This window comes from Myotis daubentonii, chromosome 1 (assembly GCF_963259705.1).
Source record: "Myotis daubentonii chromosome 1, mMyoDau2.1, whole genome shotgun sequence".
Classification (NCBI taxonomy): domain Eukaryota; kingdom Metazoa; phylum Chordata; class Mammalia; order Chiroptera; family Vespertilionidae; genus Myotis; species Myotis daubentonii.
In genome coordinates this window covers 27,494,327-27,509,909 of record NC_081840.1, presented here as the reverse complement: position 1 = coordinate 27,509,909, position 15,583 = coordinate 27,494,327, and the positions used below count along the sequence as shown (strand labels likewise).

Below are 15,583 nucleotides of genomic sequence, written 5' to 3'. Positions count from 1 at the left end.
TCTTGAAACTTAATAACAGGAGACATTACTTAATTTAGGAGAGGGCTCCAGCAACACTAAGGCTAAAACCTGAAGGATGAATAGGAGAGAGATAATCAAAGGAGTTGGGAAGGGAGGTGAGGGGGGAAGATTTCCCAGGCAGTGGGGCCAGTCTGTGAAGGGAAGCAGAATGGTGCTTGCATGGGGGGAAGAAGGGGTGAGGGGGGAAGACTTCCCAGGCAGTGAAGGGAAGCAGAATGGTGCTTGCATGGTCATCAAGTCAAGCTGGTGTGACTGGAACACAGCAGTGAGGAAGAGAATGGCAGGAGATGAAGTCAAAGAGTAAGCAGGAGTCAGATCATTAGGACCTGCAGAAAATGTTAAGGATTTTGGACCTTATTCTGGGAGCAATGAGAAGCCATAAAAGGGTGTAATCTAATATGTTTTTAGAGACTCAGTTTTGAACATAGGTGATTGAAAGGGAGCAAGAACTATTTGTGAATAATAGTTAGGTATCTATTAACATACTAGGGGCCTGGTGCACGAAATTCGTGCACTGGATGTGTGTGCGGGGGAGTGTCCCTCAGCCCAGCCTGCCCCCTCTCACATACTGGGAGCCCTCAGGCGTTGACCCCCATCACCCTCCAATCGCAGGATCGGCCCCTTGCCCAGACCTGATGCCTCTGGCTGAGGCGTTCGGCCCGGGCAGCGGGGACCCGCAGCTGCAGCGGCCCCACGATCATGGGCTTCGCTTTAGGCCCAGGCAAGGGACCCCTAGCTCCTGGGACTGCCAGCTTCGACCGTGCCCAGCTCCCATCGCTGGCTCCACCCCTACTTCCTGCTATCACTGGCCAGGGTGGAAAAGGCACCTGATTCTCCGATCATGGCTGGGGGGCAGGGCAAAGGCGGCCCCAGGGCCGCCTTTGCCCTGCCCCCCAGCTCTTAGCTCCCCCCTGGGTTTCCGATCACTGTCAGTGGCAGGGGGCTTCTTCCTGCTTTCCCTTTCGCCTCCCTGCACTGTGCCTACATATGCAAATTAACCGCCATCTTGTTGGCAGTTAACTACCAATCTTAGTTGGCAGTTAATTTGCATATAGCCCTGATTAGCCAATGAAAAGGGTATCATCGTACGCCAATTACCATTTTTCTCTTTTATTAGTGTTGATTCTAGACAGAAAGTGACTGTGGCCTGGATTACTAGTGTGGTATTAATGCCCATGGTCTACTGTCAATTAACATGAGAGAGACTGAGGAGGTAGAACGTGTAGGATTTGGTGATTGTCTTTGGTGATGCTGAGTACAGGAGTGTCAGATGACTCCTTGAGTTTTGCTTTGAGAAACTGAGCTAAGGAACACTGGAAGAGGGCCAGGTTTGAGGAAGGCAGATCATGGATTCAGTTTAGTTCCTGTGGAAATTAAGGTGCCTGTGAAACTTGGAGTGGAGATGTGAAGTAGGCAGTTAAATGGAGAGTGGGGCAAAAATAGGTTTACAGTTGTTCGTATAGAAAATAACAATAATTAATAAATCATATAAGAATAAGCTCCGTTTTTAATGTACTCACAACTGTAAAGCTACTTTTGCCCCAGCCTTTATATGGACATGGAGCTTGGAGGAGAGGTCTGCACTAGAAAGATGCGTTTGGGAGTCATCAGTGTAAGTATGGTAGTCAAAGCCAAGGGAATGCATGAGCAATTCCCTGGGAAGTTTTTATAGTTAGAAGGTAAGTATACCCAAGACCAAGTCCTGAGTGAAGCCAACATTTATTTATTTATTTATTTATTATTTTTTAAACGTGTTTTTATTGATTTCAGAGAGGAAGGGAGAGGAAGAGAGAGATAGGAACATAAATGATGAGAGAGAATCATTGATCGGCTGCCTCCTACAACACCCCACACTGGGGATTGAGCCCGCAAACCAGGCATGTGCCCTGACTGGGAATCGAACCGTGACCTCCTGGTTCATAGGTCGACGCTCAACCACTGAGCCATGCTGGCCGGGCGAGTGGAGCCAACATTTAAAGATGAGCTTAGATGCTGAGTCTGAGAGGAAGCAAGCACCAAAGTAGAAGAAAAGCTGGCGGGATGTCATATCACCGCATTACTCTGTCTCATTTATGTACGTACTGTTATTTCTGGAGTCTTTTTCTTTTAGTTTATTTTGTTCTCTTTTTTTAGAAAAAGAGAGTCACAAATCTATTATTCTAAAAATTACACTTGTAGTTGCAAGTGAAGCACTTTAATGCTGACAGATGGGGCTGCCTTTACATATTGGACAAAGTATTCCCACCCATGTCCACCCAAGTTGCCTGATTATGGATTATGGATAATATTCATGTATGTTTAAATCAGATGCAAGCCATACAACTTTGACTGTTGTTTTTCTAATTATTTTATGTGCCTGAATATAGCCTTAAAAAAAAAATCCGTGGTAATCCATGGTTTAACTAAAATAAGAATTCAATAGGTAAAGTTAGAGAAGAGTGGGCACATATATGGCTCATAAATATTAATATGTTGGTCTTCCTACATCCTCCCAGGGGCAGAAGAGCCTTGGATTTGAGATATTGATTATTAAATGGTAAACTTTAAGTGGGTAGACTTTGTCTATTTGGTTTACTATGTATTTCCAGAGTTAATCATAGTATATCGCATCAGTAGGCCCTTTAGTTTATTGAATGAATGCATTTTTATGATTTCATTTCATTCATAAAATTTCATTCATAAAAATGAACTCTTTAATGGTAGAGATTGCAAGAGGCAAGCATACTCATACGTTACTAGTGGGCAGGTAATCACATCAAGCATACTCATACGTTACTAGTGGGCAGGTAATCACATTAATCACATCTGCAAAGGTCCTTTTTCCAAATAAGGTAGCATTCCCAGGTTCCAAGGGTTGGACGTGGATATTTCTCAGCCTACCACACCTGCCTTTTAGCCGTTCCTCACAAAGCAACCTCGGTTTGAAATGACAACTTGATCATGTCATTCTGTTGCTCTCACCATAAACTCTAAACTTCAACAAGGCTCTTTATGATTTGGCCCCTGCTTATTTCTCCAGACTCATTGCTTTTCACACCTCAACCACACACCATCTTTCAGCTGTTCTTAATGAAGTCTTTATTTTTTGTAGTTTTCGTTAGTTTCCATTTCCTCCTTTTATTGCTTCTTGACCTTTCTTTGTACATTTTCTCTTTGGCAGGAACATGAACACTTTCTTTGCTTGTCCAACAGCTATTTCAGATTTTAGCTTAGTCTAGCTCTTCTAGGAAGTCTTCCTGGATTATACAGTCCAGGTCAGGTGTACTGTCTTTATGTCTCCACTTTCCCTTTCACAGTATCTTTTATTAATTGTATAGAAATTGCCCAGTTTCTATTCCTGATGGTTGACTATAAGTACTGTGAGGGCAGGGGCTCTGTCTGTTGAATCATATCCCTATAATCTAGTTCAGTCCCTGGCAAAGATAAATATTTGTCGAACAAACAAATTATAGAGGATGGAAAGATGGAACTGGCGTTCTAACTGCTACAATTTGAGGTTTGGAGTTGGTTTATGTTTTTGAATAGAGATGGAGGTTGAAAAGAAATTAATCTTTTTCTCGTTCAGGCTTATGAGATAAAGGCACAGAAGTCTGCTGCCCTCTCGCCAGCATTCTTACCTACAACCCTCTCTGCTTTGGATGGAGCTCTGCATGGTGGTGTAGCTTGCGGATCCCTCACAGAGGTAAAGGAGACACTTTCCGAACCTTTCATTAACCTATTACTTTCAGAGCAGGGGAAAAACTTCAGTTAAAAAAACATGTTCTTCCTTGAATATTAATCTGAATTAAATTATAAAAACCTAGGACATGGTTTTCTACTCAGTGTCTAGTATAGTTACTCTGCAAAAAGATATTAAAAAAAATCCTTGTTGACTGACTGGTCTGCTTTGGTTGCTGTTTGTTTGAATTAACTTGGAAAGAGATGAATATTATGAAATAATATTAAACAATTTGGAGGAATTAAAAAAGAATCACTGACTTAGTGTATTAGGAAAGAAAATTTGAAATTTTATTGACACGTGGGAAAATTACAGAGTTAAACTGAAATGGGCTATATTTATTTCCTGTTGAGGATAGAATTTGGTTCCAGGAAGTGATAGATCTTAGTTATATACTGTTGCATAACAAATTACCTCAAAACTAAGCGGCTCAAACAACAAAGAGCACATACTGGCTTTATTTCTTTGGGAATGGCCTAGCTTGGTGACCTTGGCGAGGAATGCGGTGTCTGGAGGCTTGGTGGGGCTGGCGGCTGTTTCCAGGGGGACCCGCTCAGGACTGGGAAGTTGGTGCTGGTGTTGACAGGATGTCGCAGTTCCTTCCCAGGCTGCTTTGAGCCTTCTCATGACATGAGGGCTGACTTGCAACAGGATGGATGATCCAAAAGAAGGCAAGATGTAAGTGGCCATGCCTTTGATGATTTGACTGTGGAAGTTACACATCATTACTTCTGCCACATTGCCTTCATTAGAAGTGAGTCAGTAAGTCCAGCCCAAGTTCAAGGAAAGGGAAATTAGGCTCTACCTTTGGAGGAAGAAGTATCAAGAAAGGATTTGAAGACATTTAAAAATCAGTTCTTTTCCTTGAAAACTGCATTGGTTTGCTCACTGGTCCTGATGTGGTGAATTGATAGACTACATTTACCAATACACTCCGGAGGGACTTCTTACCTGAGAGTTACAGGGGTGTGGATACTTTAAGCAGACTTCTAAACAGGAGCACTCTTACATGCCAATAGTAATAAATTTAACTGTAAATTTTTTTCCTTAAAGACCTAAAACCCTGTTTTAGATATGGAACTATATCTTATTTCCTGTCTTCCAAGAAGGATTAAAAAAGGTGTGTATACTGTGCCCAGTATTTGCCTATTAGATAGTTGGTAAATGAATGAGTGAAGTAACTTAAAAAAAATAAAATGAAATTAGAACCTGCTGTTGCAGAGTACCGCCACCAGATGGTGCCAGAATTCTATTTTATATAATTTTTTTGTGATTTAGTTGGACTTTTGCTTGAATAAGTTTAGAACAATAGTGACTTACAGTTATAAACTTATTTAAATAACAAAAAATTGATGTAAGGAAGATTAACCAATAACTACTTTTTATTTCTTAAGTTTTAGAATAATTTTCAATACTTTTCACTCAGTTTTTATCAATTCTTTCTGAATCTAAGCTGTAGTTACAAGCTATTTTTTAAAAAAATATATTTTATTGATTTTTTTTTTTTTTTTTTTTTTTTTTTACAGAGAGGAAGGGAGAGGGATAGAGAGTTAGAAACATCGATGAGAGAGACATCAATCAGCTGCCCCCTGCACACCCCCCACTGGGGATATGCCCGCAACTAAGGTACATGCCCTTGACCGGAATTGAACCTGGGACCCTTCAGTCCACAGGCCGATGCTCTATCCACTGAGCAAAACCGGTCAGGGCTTACAAGCTATTTTTAAGTGTTTTTTTTCATGAGCTGCTGGGCTGAATTGGAATAGAAATCTCTGACTATTTATTAGTGGCAAATTCTCTAATTTTTGTTTCAGCCAAAGGCAGCCCCTTCCATCTTCTTGGGAGTTTGCAGCTGAATATAGGAGTATTTCTGTTTACTTTTTATTAAAAAAAGCAAAATATTTTATGTATACAGATTTAAGTATATCCTGCATGTGTAAGTAGTGAACTCCTGGAGCCCATGAGCTAATATAAGAAGCAGAACAATACCCGAACCATTGACACTAGCTGTGGACTCCTCCCTGATCTTTGTCCTTCTACTGGGAGGTAACCTCCGTCCTGAATTTCTGCCGTTCTCTATTCCCCCTGTAGTTTCCTGTACCTTTACCACCTATGTACACTAGAGGCATAACATTTTACTTAGTTTTGCTTATTTTTGAGCTCTATTAAATCATATATCCGTGGTTAAATCATACCATATCTCTTCTGTCTGCTTCTTTAGCTTAGTATTGTTTTCTAGGATTTATGCATGTTGTTGCAGGTAGCAAGAGTATAATTCACTGCTGTATCAGATTCCATTTTGAAAACATGCTACAGTTCATTTATTCCTTCTCTTGTGAATGAACATTGGGGTTGCTTCCCGTTTGCCGCTAATGTAAATAAGTTCTGTGAACCTTGCACACGTATCCTGGATCACATGTACAGATATTTCTGTCGGGCAGGGATTGGCAAACTACTTACTGCCCGTGGTCAGACCTGGCTCACTGCCTGTTTTTGTAAATAAAGTTTTATTGTAACACAGCTGTGCTCATTTATTTACATTTTGTCTGTGACTATAAGGCAGAGTTGAGTTAGTTGTGATAGAGACCTCATGGTCTACAAAGCCTAAAATGTTCCCATCTGGCCCCTATCTAGGGTATCTACTGTGGAGCGATCTGCTGCGTATAGGGTATGTACATGTGTAACTTTGCAGAATAAGGCAAATTGCATTTCAGAGTGGCTGTGCCTATTTACGTTCCTGCGAGCGGATGTGCACGAATTCCTCTTGCTCCATGTTTCCTTGTCTTGGTATTATCAGACTTACTAATTTCTGCCCATCTTTGTGACCTTAGTTTTAATTTTCCTGATTTCTAGTGAGCTTAAATATCTTTTCATAAGTCATTTGGCTGTTTAAAAACATAATTTTATTAAGGTATAATTTTTTGTGTGTGTGTTATTCTTTCCACTTTATATATTTTTTTAATTTTTTAAATTATTATTAGTTAAGGTATTACAAATGTGTCCTCATCCCCCCATTAACCCCCAACCCCCCCCCCCCCCCCGCCCCCGCCCCGCACACTCATGCTCCCATCCCCCTGTTGTCCATGTCCATTGGTTTGGCTTATATACATGTATACAAGTCCTTCGGTTGATCTCTTCCCCTTACCCCCGCCCTCCCCTACTTTCCTTCTGGGGATTGATAGCCTGATCTCTGTTTCTCAGTCTTTGGATCTGTCCCTTTTCATCAGTCTATGTTGTTCTCTATAATCCACAAATGAGTGAGATCATGTGGTATTTATCTTTCTCTGACTGGCTTATTTCACTTAGCATAATGCTCTCCAGGTCCATCCATGCTGTTGCAAAAGGCAAGAGTTCCTTTTTTTTTTTTTTTACCGCAGCATAGTATTCCATTGTGTATATGTACCACAGTTTTCTAATCCATTCATCTGCTGATGGGTACTTAGGCTGTTTCCAAATCTTAGCTATGGTGAATTGTGCTGCTATGAACATAGGGGTGCATATATCCTTTCTGATTGGCGTTTCTGGTTTTTTGGGATATATTCCTAGTAGTGGGATCACTGGGTCAAATGGGAGTTCCATTTTTAGTTTTTTGAGGTAGCTCCATACTGTTCTCCACAGTGGCTGCACCAGTCTGCATTCCCACCAGCAGTGCAGAAGGGTTCTTAAGGTATAATTTAAATACTATAAAATTCAACCATTGTAACTGTCTAATTCAATTAGTAAATTTATATTAACTCATCACCACAATCCAGTTTTGTTTATCCACTCACTAGTTGATGGACACTAGGATTGTTTCCAGTTGTGGTCTATCAGGAATAATATTACTCTGAACATTCACAGACATGTCTTTTTGTGAACATAGGTTTTTGTTTTTCTTGGGTGGATTCCTAGGAATAGAATGGCTAGATCACATGATAGGTGTGTCTTTAATATTTAGAAACTGTCAGACTGCTTTACAAGTGGCTGAACCATTTTACACTTTCACCAGCAATGCATGATGGTTTGATTCTCCACATTCTCACCAAGACTTAGCATAATATTTTTTATTTTAGCTATTCTAATAGGTTTGCAGTTGTATTTCATTGTGGTTTTAATTTGCATTTTCCTGGCCATGTGTATATTTTCTTTAGTGAAATGTCTATACAAATCTTTTGACTATTTTTTGATTGGCTGTTAGTTTTGTTGTTGTTGAGTTATAAAAATTCTTTATATATTCTGGACATGTAAAGTTCTTTATCAGATATATGATTTGCAATTATTTTCTTCCAATTTGTGGCTTGTTTCTTTATTTCCTTAGTGGTAGCTTTCAAACTTTAAAGTTTTGGAATCCTCCAATCTATCAGGTCAGACTCTTAAATTAGTATGTTATATTGTCAAGTTGACAAGTTTACTTATAGTTATGTTATTTTATACTTTTGATATTTTGAGCCTATTTTATTATGTTAAATTAACACATGTGGAAATATCACATATTCCTGCTGAACTGAACCGTGTACTATAGTTCTTCTATGTAGCCCTTGTCACCATTACAGTTTTGCTGATTGTGAAATTAGTTAATATATGTCTTCCTCATTGGAGAATAAATTCTAAGTGAGCAGGGATTACATCTTTTCAAATCATCAAAATAGCACATATAAAGAATATGATTTCTCTACTTAATTTATTTTTTAATGAATGCCAGTAATTCTTTTACTTTAGGAGTGTTTTTATTATATGTTTTTAAAGTTGTATATCTCTAATGTCTATCTATTTATCTCTATATTATTTTTGTTATATTGCTGTTTAACAAATCATTTCAAAGCTTAGTGCCTAAAAACAACAATAAATACTTCTCTCAGTGTCTGTGAGTCCGGAATGCAGGAGCAGCTTTGTTAGGTGTTTCCTGTTACAGTCTCCTGAGGTTACAGTGAAGATACTGGCTGAAGCCGCCCGTCCTCTGGAAATGTGACTGGCGCTGGGGGAGATGCTTCGGAGATGGCCTCCTTACTGCTGGGAGTCGGTGCTGATTGTCGGCAGGGGCCTCGTCATTGGCCACATGAACCTCTCCACGGGGCTGCTTGAGTGTCTTCCTGACGTGGCATCTGACTTTCCCTAGAGTAGGTGGCCTATGAGCACAAACCAGAAACGGCACTGGCTTTTATGGCTTAGCCTTGAAGTTGTAGACCATCACTTCTGCTGTGTTCTGTTGCTCACACAGGCACACCCCATACAGTGTGGGAGGGCGTGACTACCAAAGTGAGGATCACAGGGTCCTTCTTAGAGGCTGGCTATCACTATACCTCTGTACATGTGTTTGTGTGTTTATATATGTACTAGAGGCCCGATGCACAAAGTTCGTGCAAGGGCAGGCCTTCCTTCCCCTGACTGTCGGCACTGGCTTCCCTCCGGACCTGGGACCTGGGCTTCCCTCGCAGCGGGAGGCCCTGCCCACCTGCCACAGCCCACAGGTTGGTCGCAGCTTGCCTTGGCCCTTGCAGCTCCAGCTTTGTTCAGAAAGAGGTCCGGTCTAATGAGCATATTACACTTATATTATTATAGTTGTATGCATGCATGTGTATATGTGTGTGTGTGTTTAATTTATTGCCTCTCTCTTCCTTGAGATTTTGTGGTAAGCAGAATTTCGAAAATGTCCTTCTACAGACGTTCTGCTGTAATCCCTGTAACCTGTGAATGTGATGAGATAGTGCTCCCACATTTATGGTCTATTATATGGCACAGTTGACTTCAAGATAGGGAGATTATCCCAGTCTAAGCCCATGAGCCCTTAGGAGCAGTGAGCGTTCTCTGGCTAAAGAAGAGGGGAAAGCCAGAAGGATTCAAAACATGAGGATCCAAAACATGAAGGTGGAAGGGGCCATGTGAGAAGGGGCCTCTAGGCGCAATGAGCAGCCTTCAGAAGACAGCCAAAACGGAAACAGGATGCTCAGACCCACAATTGTAGAGAAGTGGCTTTTGCCAATGACCTGGATGAGCTTGGAAGGTGATTCTACACCCTCCCCTCCCCCAACCTCCACATGGAATCCTAGCTCAGCTGACATTTTGATTTTGGCCTTGGGAGACTGAGCTGAGAAGCCAGGCCAGCCCATCAGGACTGCTAACCTACAGAGCTGTGAGATAATAAATGGGTGTTGTTTTAAGCTGTTAAGGTTGTGGTAATTTGTTACAGAGCAGTGGAGAAGGAATACAGATATCAATGGAGATGTCTAATGAATTGCATTGCACACTCTTTGTTTCTGGTTAAGAGGTCAAGCCTAGAGTCCCAAACATCAGGCAGAAGGTAGGTCCGGTGGAGGGGAGGGATAAGGCAACTGGTTGAGTCAACTTAGGCTGGGCCTGGAGATGACTGAGGGAGGAAGAAAAATCTGGAAATATTCTGCTGTCATTTGTATGGCTGCTCCTTCCTGACTCTAACGTCAAAATTCCCTGATTTATTTATCATTGGTTTTGATTTATGAGAACTTCACCGAATCTGTGTATATTCAGTTACAGACCAAGATTAAAAGTGGAGCTAGAGAAGCGCTGCTCCTGCCAAAAGCAGAAGCAGTAGAGGAATATATAAGCAGATAATTCTTCATCTGTTATAACTGAATATTGGTAGCAAGATATGTTTCAAGCTTAAACTTTAAAAGTTTACATTATGTGGAGATCACACCAGGTGGTGGTGGCTTTGCCATATGAGAATAATAGAGATCAGACCAGTGTTTCTCAGTCCTTTTTTCATTATTGCCCCCTAAGGAGTTTATAGACTTTTCCCCCTTAATCCCCCCGCCATGCCATGAGATTTGAATACTACACATATACCGTATGTTAGTTTATGTACTGTATGTATATCAAAACCAAGCTTCATCCTTGGGTTGGTATCACCCCTCCCGAGAATGCCTAACAAAGATGCTAATGTGATTAGGTAAATTTAAGATGGTGTTTAAAGGATCATCAAAAAAGGTATTTTCGTATTGTAATCCAGAGATTACAGGACTAGAGAACTGGCCCAAACTCAAGTTAGCAAAAAGAGATGTAACATCTACGTATCTTAGTTCAAGAGTCCCTCTGGGAAAGTAAACCCAGGAAGCACTGCCAAATCTTTATAGCATTTGAGTCATGATTAGATCCTTGCTCTAAGTAATAAGAATCACTGTAGCACATTTCTACATTATTCGCTTTGTTCATGATTGCCGGAGACCTGGAGTCCTTGAGTGAGGCAGTTTTGCTTTGGAAATGACTATCCTGTCCCAAAAAGGTAGAGGCAAGGTGCCAGAGTCCTATTTTGGCATCGTCATCTTTCCCCCAAACGGTTAAATATGACAGTTTTTTTTCTTTCTCTTCGACAGAGTAAGCTGTAGCCTATAGGATCACAGGGGTTGTAAACTCAAATGCCTACAAGGGCCAGACGCGTAATAGAAAAGCGTAAATAGTGAAGTGTAAGACATAATTGTTTTGTTGGTCAATTTTGGTTGCTTACACTCTTACAGCAACAGCAAAGTTTGCTTTTCTTGCTCATGGGTCTGCAGGCGGTCAAGGTGGCCTCCCTCAGCTGCAGAAGGGTCAGGTCAACTCCGTGTACAACAGTAGCAGCAGCAGGAACACTAGGGAGAGATTTCCTTGACTGTAGTGTTTTGAACGGCAGGATAATCATGCGTCTGCAGGAATTTAGCATATGTGGTTGATTGGATTATAGTTCCCAATTTTTCACTTACTCACTGATTTGACATCTTTCTCAGTAAAGGTTTTGTAGAGTCTTTCATATGGCACATGTACATTTATTAGCCAAAATTCAACAAATGAATGATTATAACTGTTGATACTGTTCAATTTTTTTTTTAGATGTGAAACTTGGGGCCCTTGTCATTTCCATGTCCTCTTCCCTTTTTTTTCGGATTTGTTCCCCTGCCTTCTCTTTTTCCCTCCTTTCCCATTTACTTCAAAAACAGCAGTTGTCAATATGAAATAAGAGGAACTGGTGGAGAGAACCCAAGATATAAAACCTTCCACATGTTGGTGTAAAGTAATTTAAGATCGATGTTTCTTTTACAAGACAAAATGCTACCTGGCCTTTCTGAGCTTTTTGTTGGTTTTAGGATTTAGAGGGTTCATTATTTTTAAAATGAATTCTGTATGTCTGAAGACCTAATCATATTTCTACAAAATTGTAGAGCAAATGGAGACAAATAGTTAGACGCTGGAGATTTGGGGGTGGTCATTAAAAAGAAAGTTTCCATTTGCTTTTTTCTCAGATCAGAAGCAGGCAGTCCTTAAATTGTCTTCTGTAAAGTATTGGGCTTTCAGCTGCCCCCGTCTTGAATGTGGGAAGCACGAACATGGTTAAGAGTTTAGATCCTAACAGGTCTGGGTTTCACGTTCATCTCAACCATTTAATCTCAGTTAAGATTAAAATGACTAGGCTTCATTTTTACTTTAGTACAGTGAGACTTCTTTACTGGGGAATAATTCTCTTTCCTCTTTAAATCAATGAATAAGTCAATTACTAAACCACTTGTTAATCCTTTGTATTTGGTGTTTGAGTGGTCTTCACAACCGGTTATTTCCTCTCAGTTCTTTTGCATTTCTCAGGCAGGTTGGAAACGCAGACTCTAACTATCTGAAGCTAATTGTGCTTTACTGGTGTCTTCTGTGTGTAAACGTTGTATTCATTCTGAGTTTCCAAGAAGCAAATAACTTAGACTATTCTGGTTTGGCATGTTCTCTCTCTCTAACCACATTGGAGCTGAACCTGGGAACAGAACACAACTTGAAATTTTGTGGTTTGGCTGCTAGAATTTGGAGCTGAACTATCTGAAGCTAAAAATTATTAATGTTGAAATGTTTTAACCTACTAAGTAAACCTGAAAAATAATGAAATTTAACTTTTATCTGGATGTCAGATGTGTGACAGTGCTTGGAAATGATATCAGTATTGTTAATTTTATATAAAGCTGACTGGTAACGCACGGAATTTCTATAGTACTCTATAATGAGATGGGGAGTGACCATGAAGTTCATTTGAATTATGAGAGCTTCTTTGGTTATCTCCCAGCAAAGATTGTAAAAGAGCTGTTGAATTTAAAGATGGGCAAATTTTTTTTTTTTTAATGAAAAGATGATATGTCAAATTTGCCCGCTTTTTCTTATGACCAGTGGCTACGTTACATGCTTCATAGCAGATTAAAAACCAACCAGCCAACCAACGGAACACTCTTACTCCATCCCTTCAAAGTAAAAGTGATGTTTCAACAATTAGTGAGATAGTTATAGCCTTTTTAAAGATAGAGATTGAAATGCAGAGAGACTGTTTTTTGTCATTGCTTGGAAATGTTTCTTTTGCAATGTGATTTTTGTTGTCAGAGATATGCGTGTCTAATGAAAACTTTGCCATCTGCACACTGTAAAAAACTTATAACAATATTTTTATACTGTTGAAAATCTTCCAAATAGTTTCAGTTGATTTCTAAACCAATTGTTAAAAATGCAATATCTTTTGATTAGTTTTAAAGAACATTGATAGGAGGGAAGACAGACATTTATTAGCCAAAATTCAACAAGAACTAACTGATGGAATTTATTGAAAAATAAAAATACTGACTTAGTAAGTACAACAATGACATACTACTTTAATTTCAGTCCTGGCATATTTGCAATCACTCCCTTCCCTACTATACAGCCATTACAATTAAGTACTGAAATAAGCAGAACTTAGGTCCTGACATTTCAATCACTAAATTACAAAATATTTAAGTCAATATTTAAAAAAGTAGAGGCCTGATGCACGAAATTCGTGCAAGAGTAGGCCTTCCTTCCCCCAGCAGCTGGCACTGGCTTCCCTCTGGTACCCGGGACCTGGGCTTCCCTCCGGCTACTGGTAGGCACCTGGGACCCGGGCTTCCCTTGCAGTCCTGGCTTTGTCCAGAAGGTCGTCTGGAAGGACATCTGGTCTAGTTGGCATATTACCCTTTTATTATTATCTACACTAATAAAAGAGAAAAATGGTAATTGGCGTATGACGATACCCTTTTCATTGGCTAATCAGGGCTATATGCAAATTAACTGCCAACTATGATTGGCAGTTAACTGCCAATGTTGGCAGTTAACTGCCAACAAGATGGTGGTTAATTTGCATATGTAGGCACAGTGCAGGGAGGCGAAAGGGAAAGCAGGAAGAAGCCCCCTGCCACTGACAGTGATCGGAAACCCAGGGGGGAGCTAAGAGCTGGGGGGCAGGGCAAAGGCGGCCCTGGGGCCGCCTTTGCCCTGCCCCCCAGCCATGATCGGAGAATCAGGCGCCTTTGCCGCCCTGGCCAGTGATAGCAGGAAGTAGGGGTGGAGCCAGCGATGGGAGCTGGGCACGGTCGAAGCTGGCAGTCCAGGGAGCTAGGGGTCCCTTGCCTGGGCCTAAAGTGGAGCCCACAATCGCGGGGCCGCTGCAGCTGCGGGTCCCCGCTGCCCGAGCCGGACGCCTCAGCCAGAGGCGTTAGGCCTGGGCAGGGGCGGAGCCTGCAACCGCGGGGAGCTGGGGGTCCCCTGCCCAGGCCTGACACCTCTGCCGGAGGCCTCAGGCCTGGTCAAGGGGCCGATCCGGTGATTGGTGATCGGAGGGTGATGAGGCTCAACTCCTCTGGCCGAGGCATCAGGCCTGGGCGGGGGGCTGAGCCGGGGATTGGGGGGATATGATGGTCCCCTTGCCCAGGCCTGAAGCCTGGGTCAGAGGCGTCAGGCTTGGGCGGGGGGTGGAGCAAGCGATCAGAGGGAGATGGGGGTCCCCTGCCCAGGCATGATCCCTGGGCCAGAGGCCTCAGGCCCGGGCGGGTTCAGAGCCAGTGATCGGGGGGAGATGGGGGCCCCCTGTCCAAGCCTGACACCTCTGGCGGAGGCGTCAGGCCTGGGCAAGGGCCGATCAGGTGATCAGAGGGTGATGGGGGTCTACGTCTCTGGCTGAGGCATCAGGCCTGGGCAAGGGGCAGAGCCAGCAATCGGAGGGGTCTGGGGGTCCCCTGCCCAGGCCTGACACCTCTGTCAGAGGCGTCAGGCCTGGGCAAGGGGCCAATCCTGCGATTGGAGGGTGATGGGGGTCAACGCCTGAGGGCTCCCAGTATGTGAGAGGGCGCAGGCTGGGCTGAGGGACACCCCCCCCCCCCACACACACACCCAGTGCACGAATTTCGTGCACCGGGCCCCTAGTAGATAATATAATTTCATTATTATCATTCCTCCACGGAAAGTATTAATTTTTTTATGAGAGTGAAAAGACCTAAGCAACTGTTGGCAGCAAGACAGCGCCAGGTGTTAGACCGATGGAGTCAGACCAGATCTTGGTACTTGAGTTCTGGCTAAGAAAGAATTCAGAGTCAAGACTCAAACTACAAGAGAACCAATCCAGATGCATTGGGGAGAAGTTAATTCATTATATACAGTGGACATCTCTGGCAATCCAGATTAGTTGTACTATGTTTGTGGCAAGTTCTTAAAGAAGTTTGCTCGTGATTACAGATTATTTTTTTTAGATTACAGGTCCACCAGGTTGTGGGAAAACTCAATTTTGTATAATGATGAGTGTTTTGGCCACATTACCCACCGACATGGGAGGATTAGAAGGAGCGGTTGTGTACATTGACACAGAATCAGCATTTAGTGCTGAAAGGTAGGAGATTTTATTATCTTCCATTATAATACTTCAGTTTTGTAACATATTAGCATATAACATTTGTAAACAGGTTGACATTTACTTCTTTTTTTTTGAGAACACAGAATTTAGAAACTGTTTTAAAGGAATTGTCCTTTTACCATTGATGGAGCAGTTTCCTTTTACCTTTTCTATCCCTTTATTGGTTTAAGTGGGGTTCTGGGATAAGGTGT

At 41.9% G+C, this 15,583-nt stretch overlaps 1 protein-coding gene across 4 annotated transcripts in view; it reads left to right on the top strand.

The window, feature by feature from the left end:
• Positions 1-15,583, top strand: part of RAD51B (RAD51 paralog B) — a 611,763-nt gene that overhangs the window by 6,725 nt on the left and 589,455 nt on the right. For all 4 annotated transcript variants that reach the window (XM_059692581.1, XM_059692571.1, XM_059692589.1 and 1 more), the window contains exons 4-5: positions 3,587-3,703; positions 15,232-15,368. In XM_059692581.1, the coding sequence (XP_059548564.1) occupies positions 3,587-3,703; positions 15,232-15,368 (254 nt within the window). The remainder of the gene's footprint in view (positions 1-3,586; positions 3,704-15,231; positions 15,369-15,583) is intronic.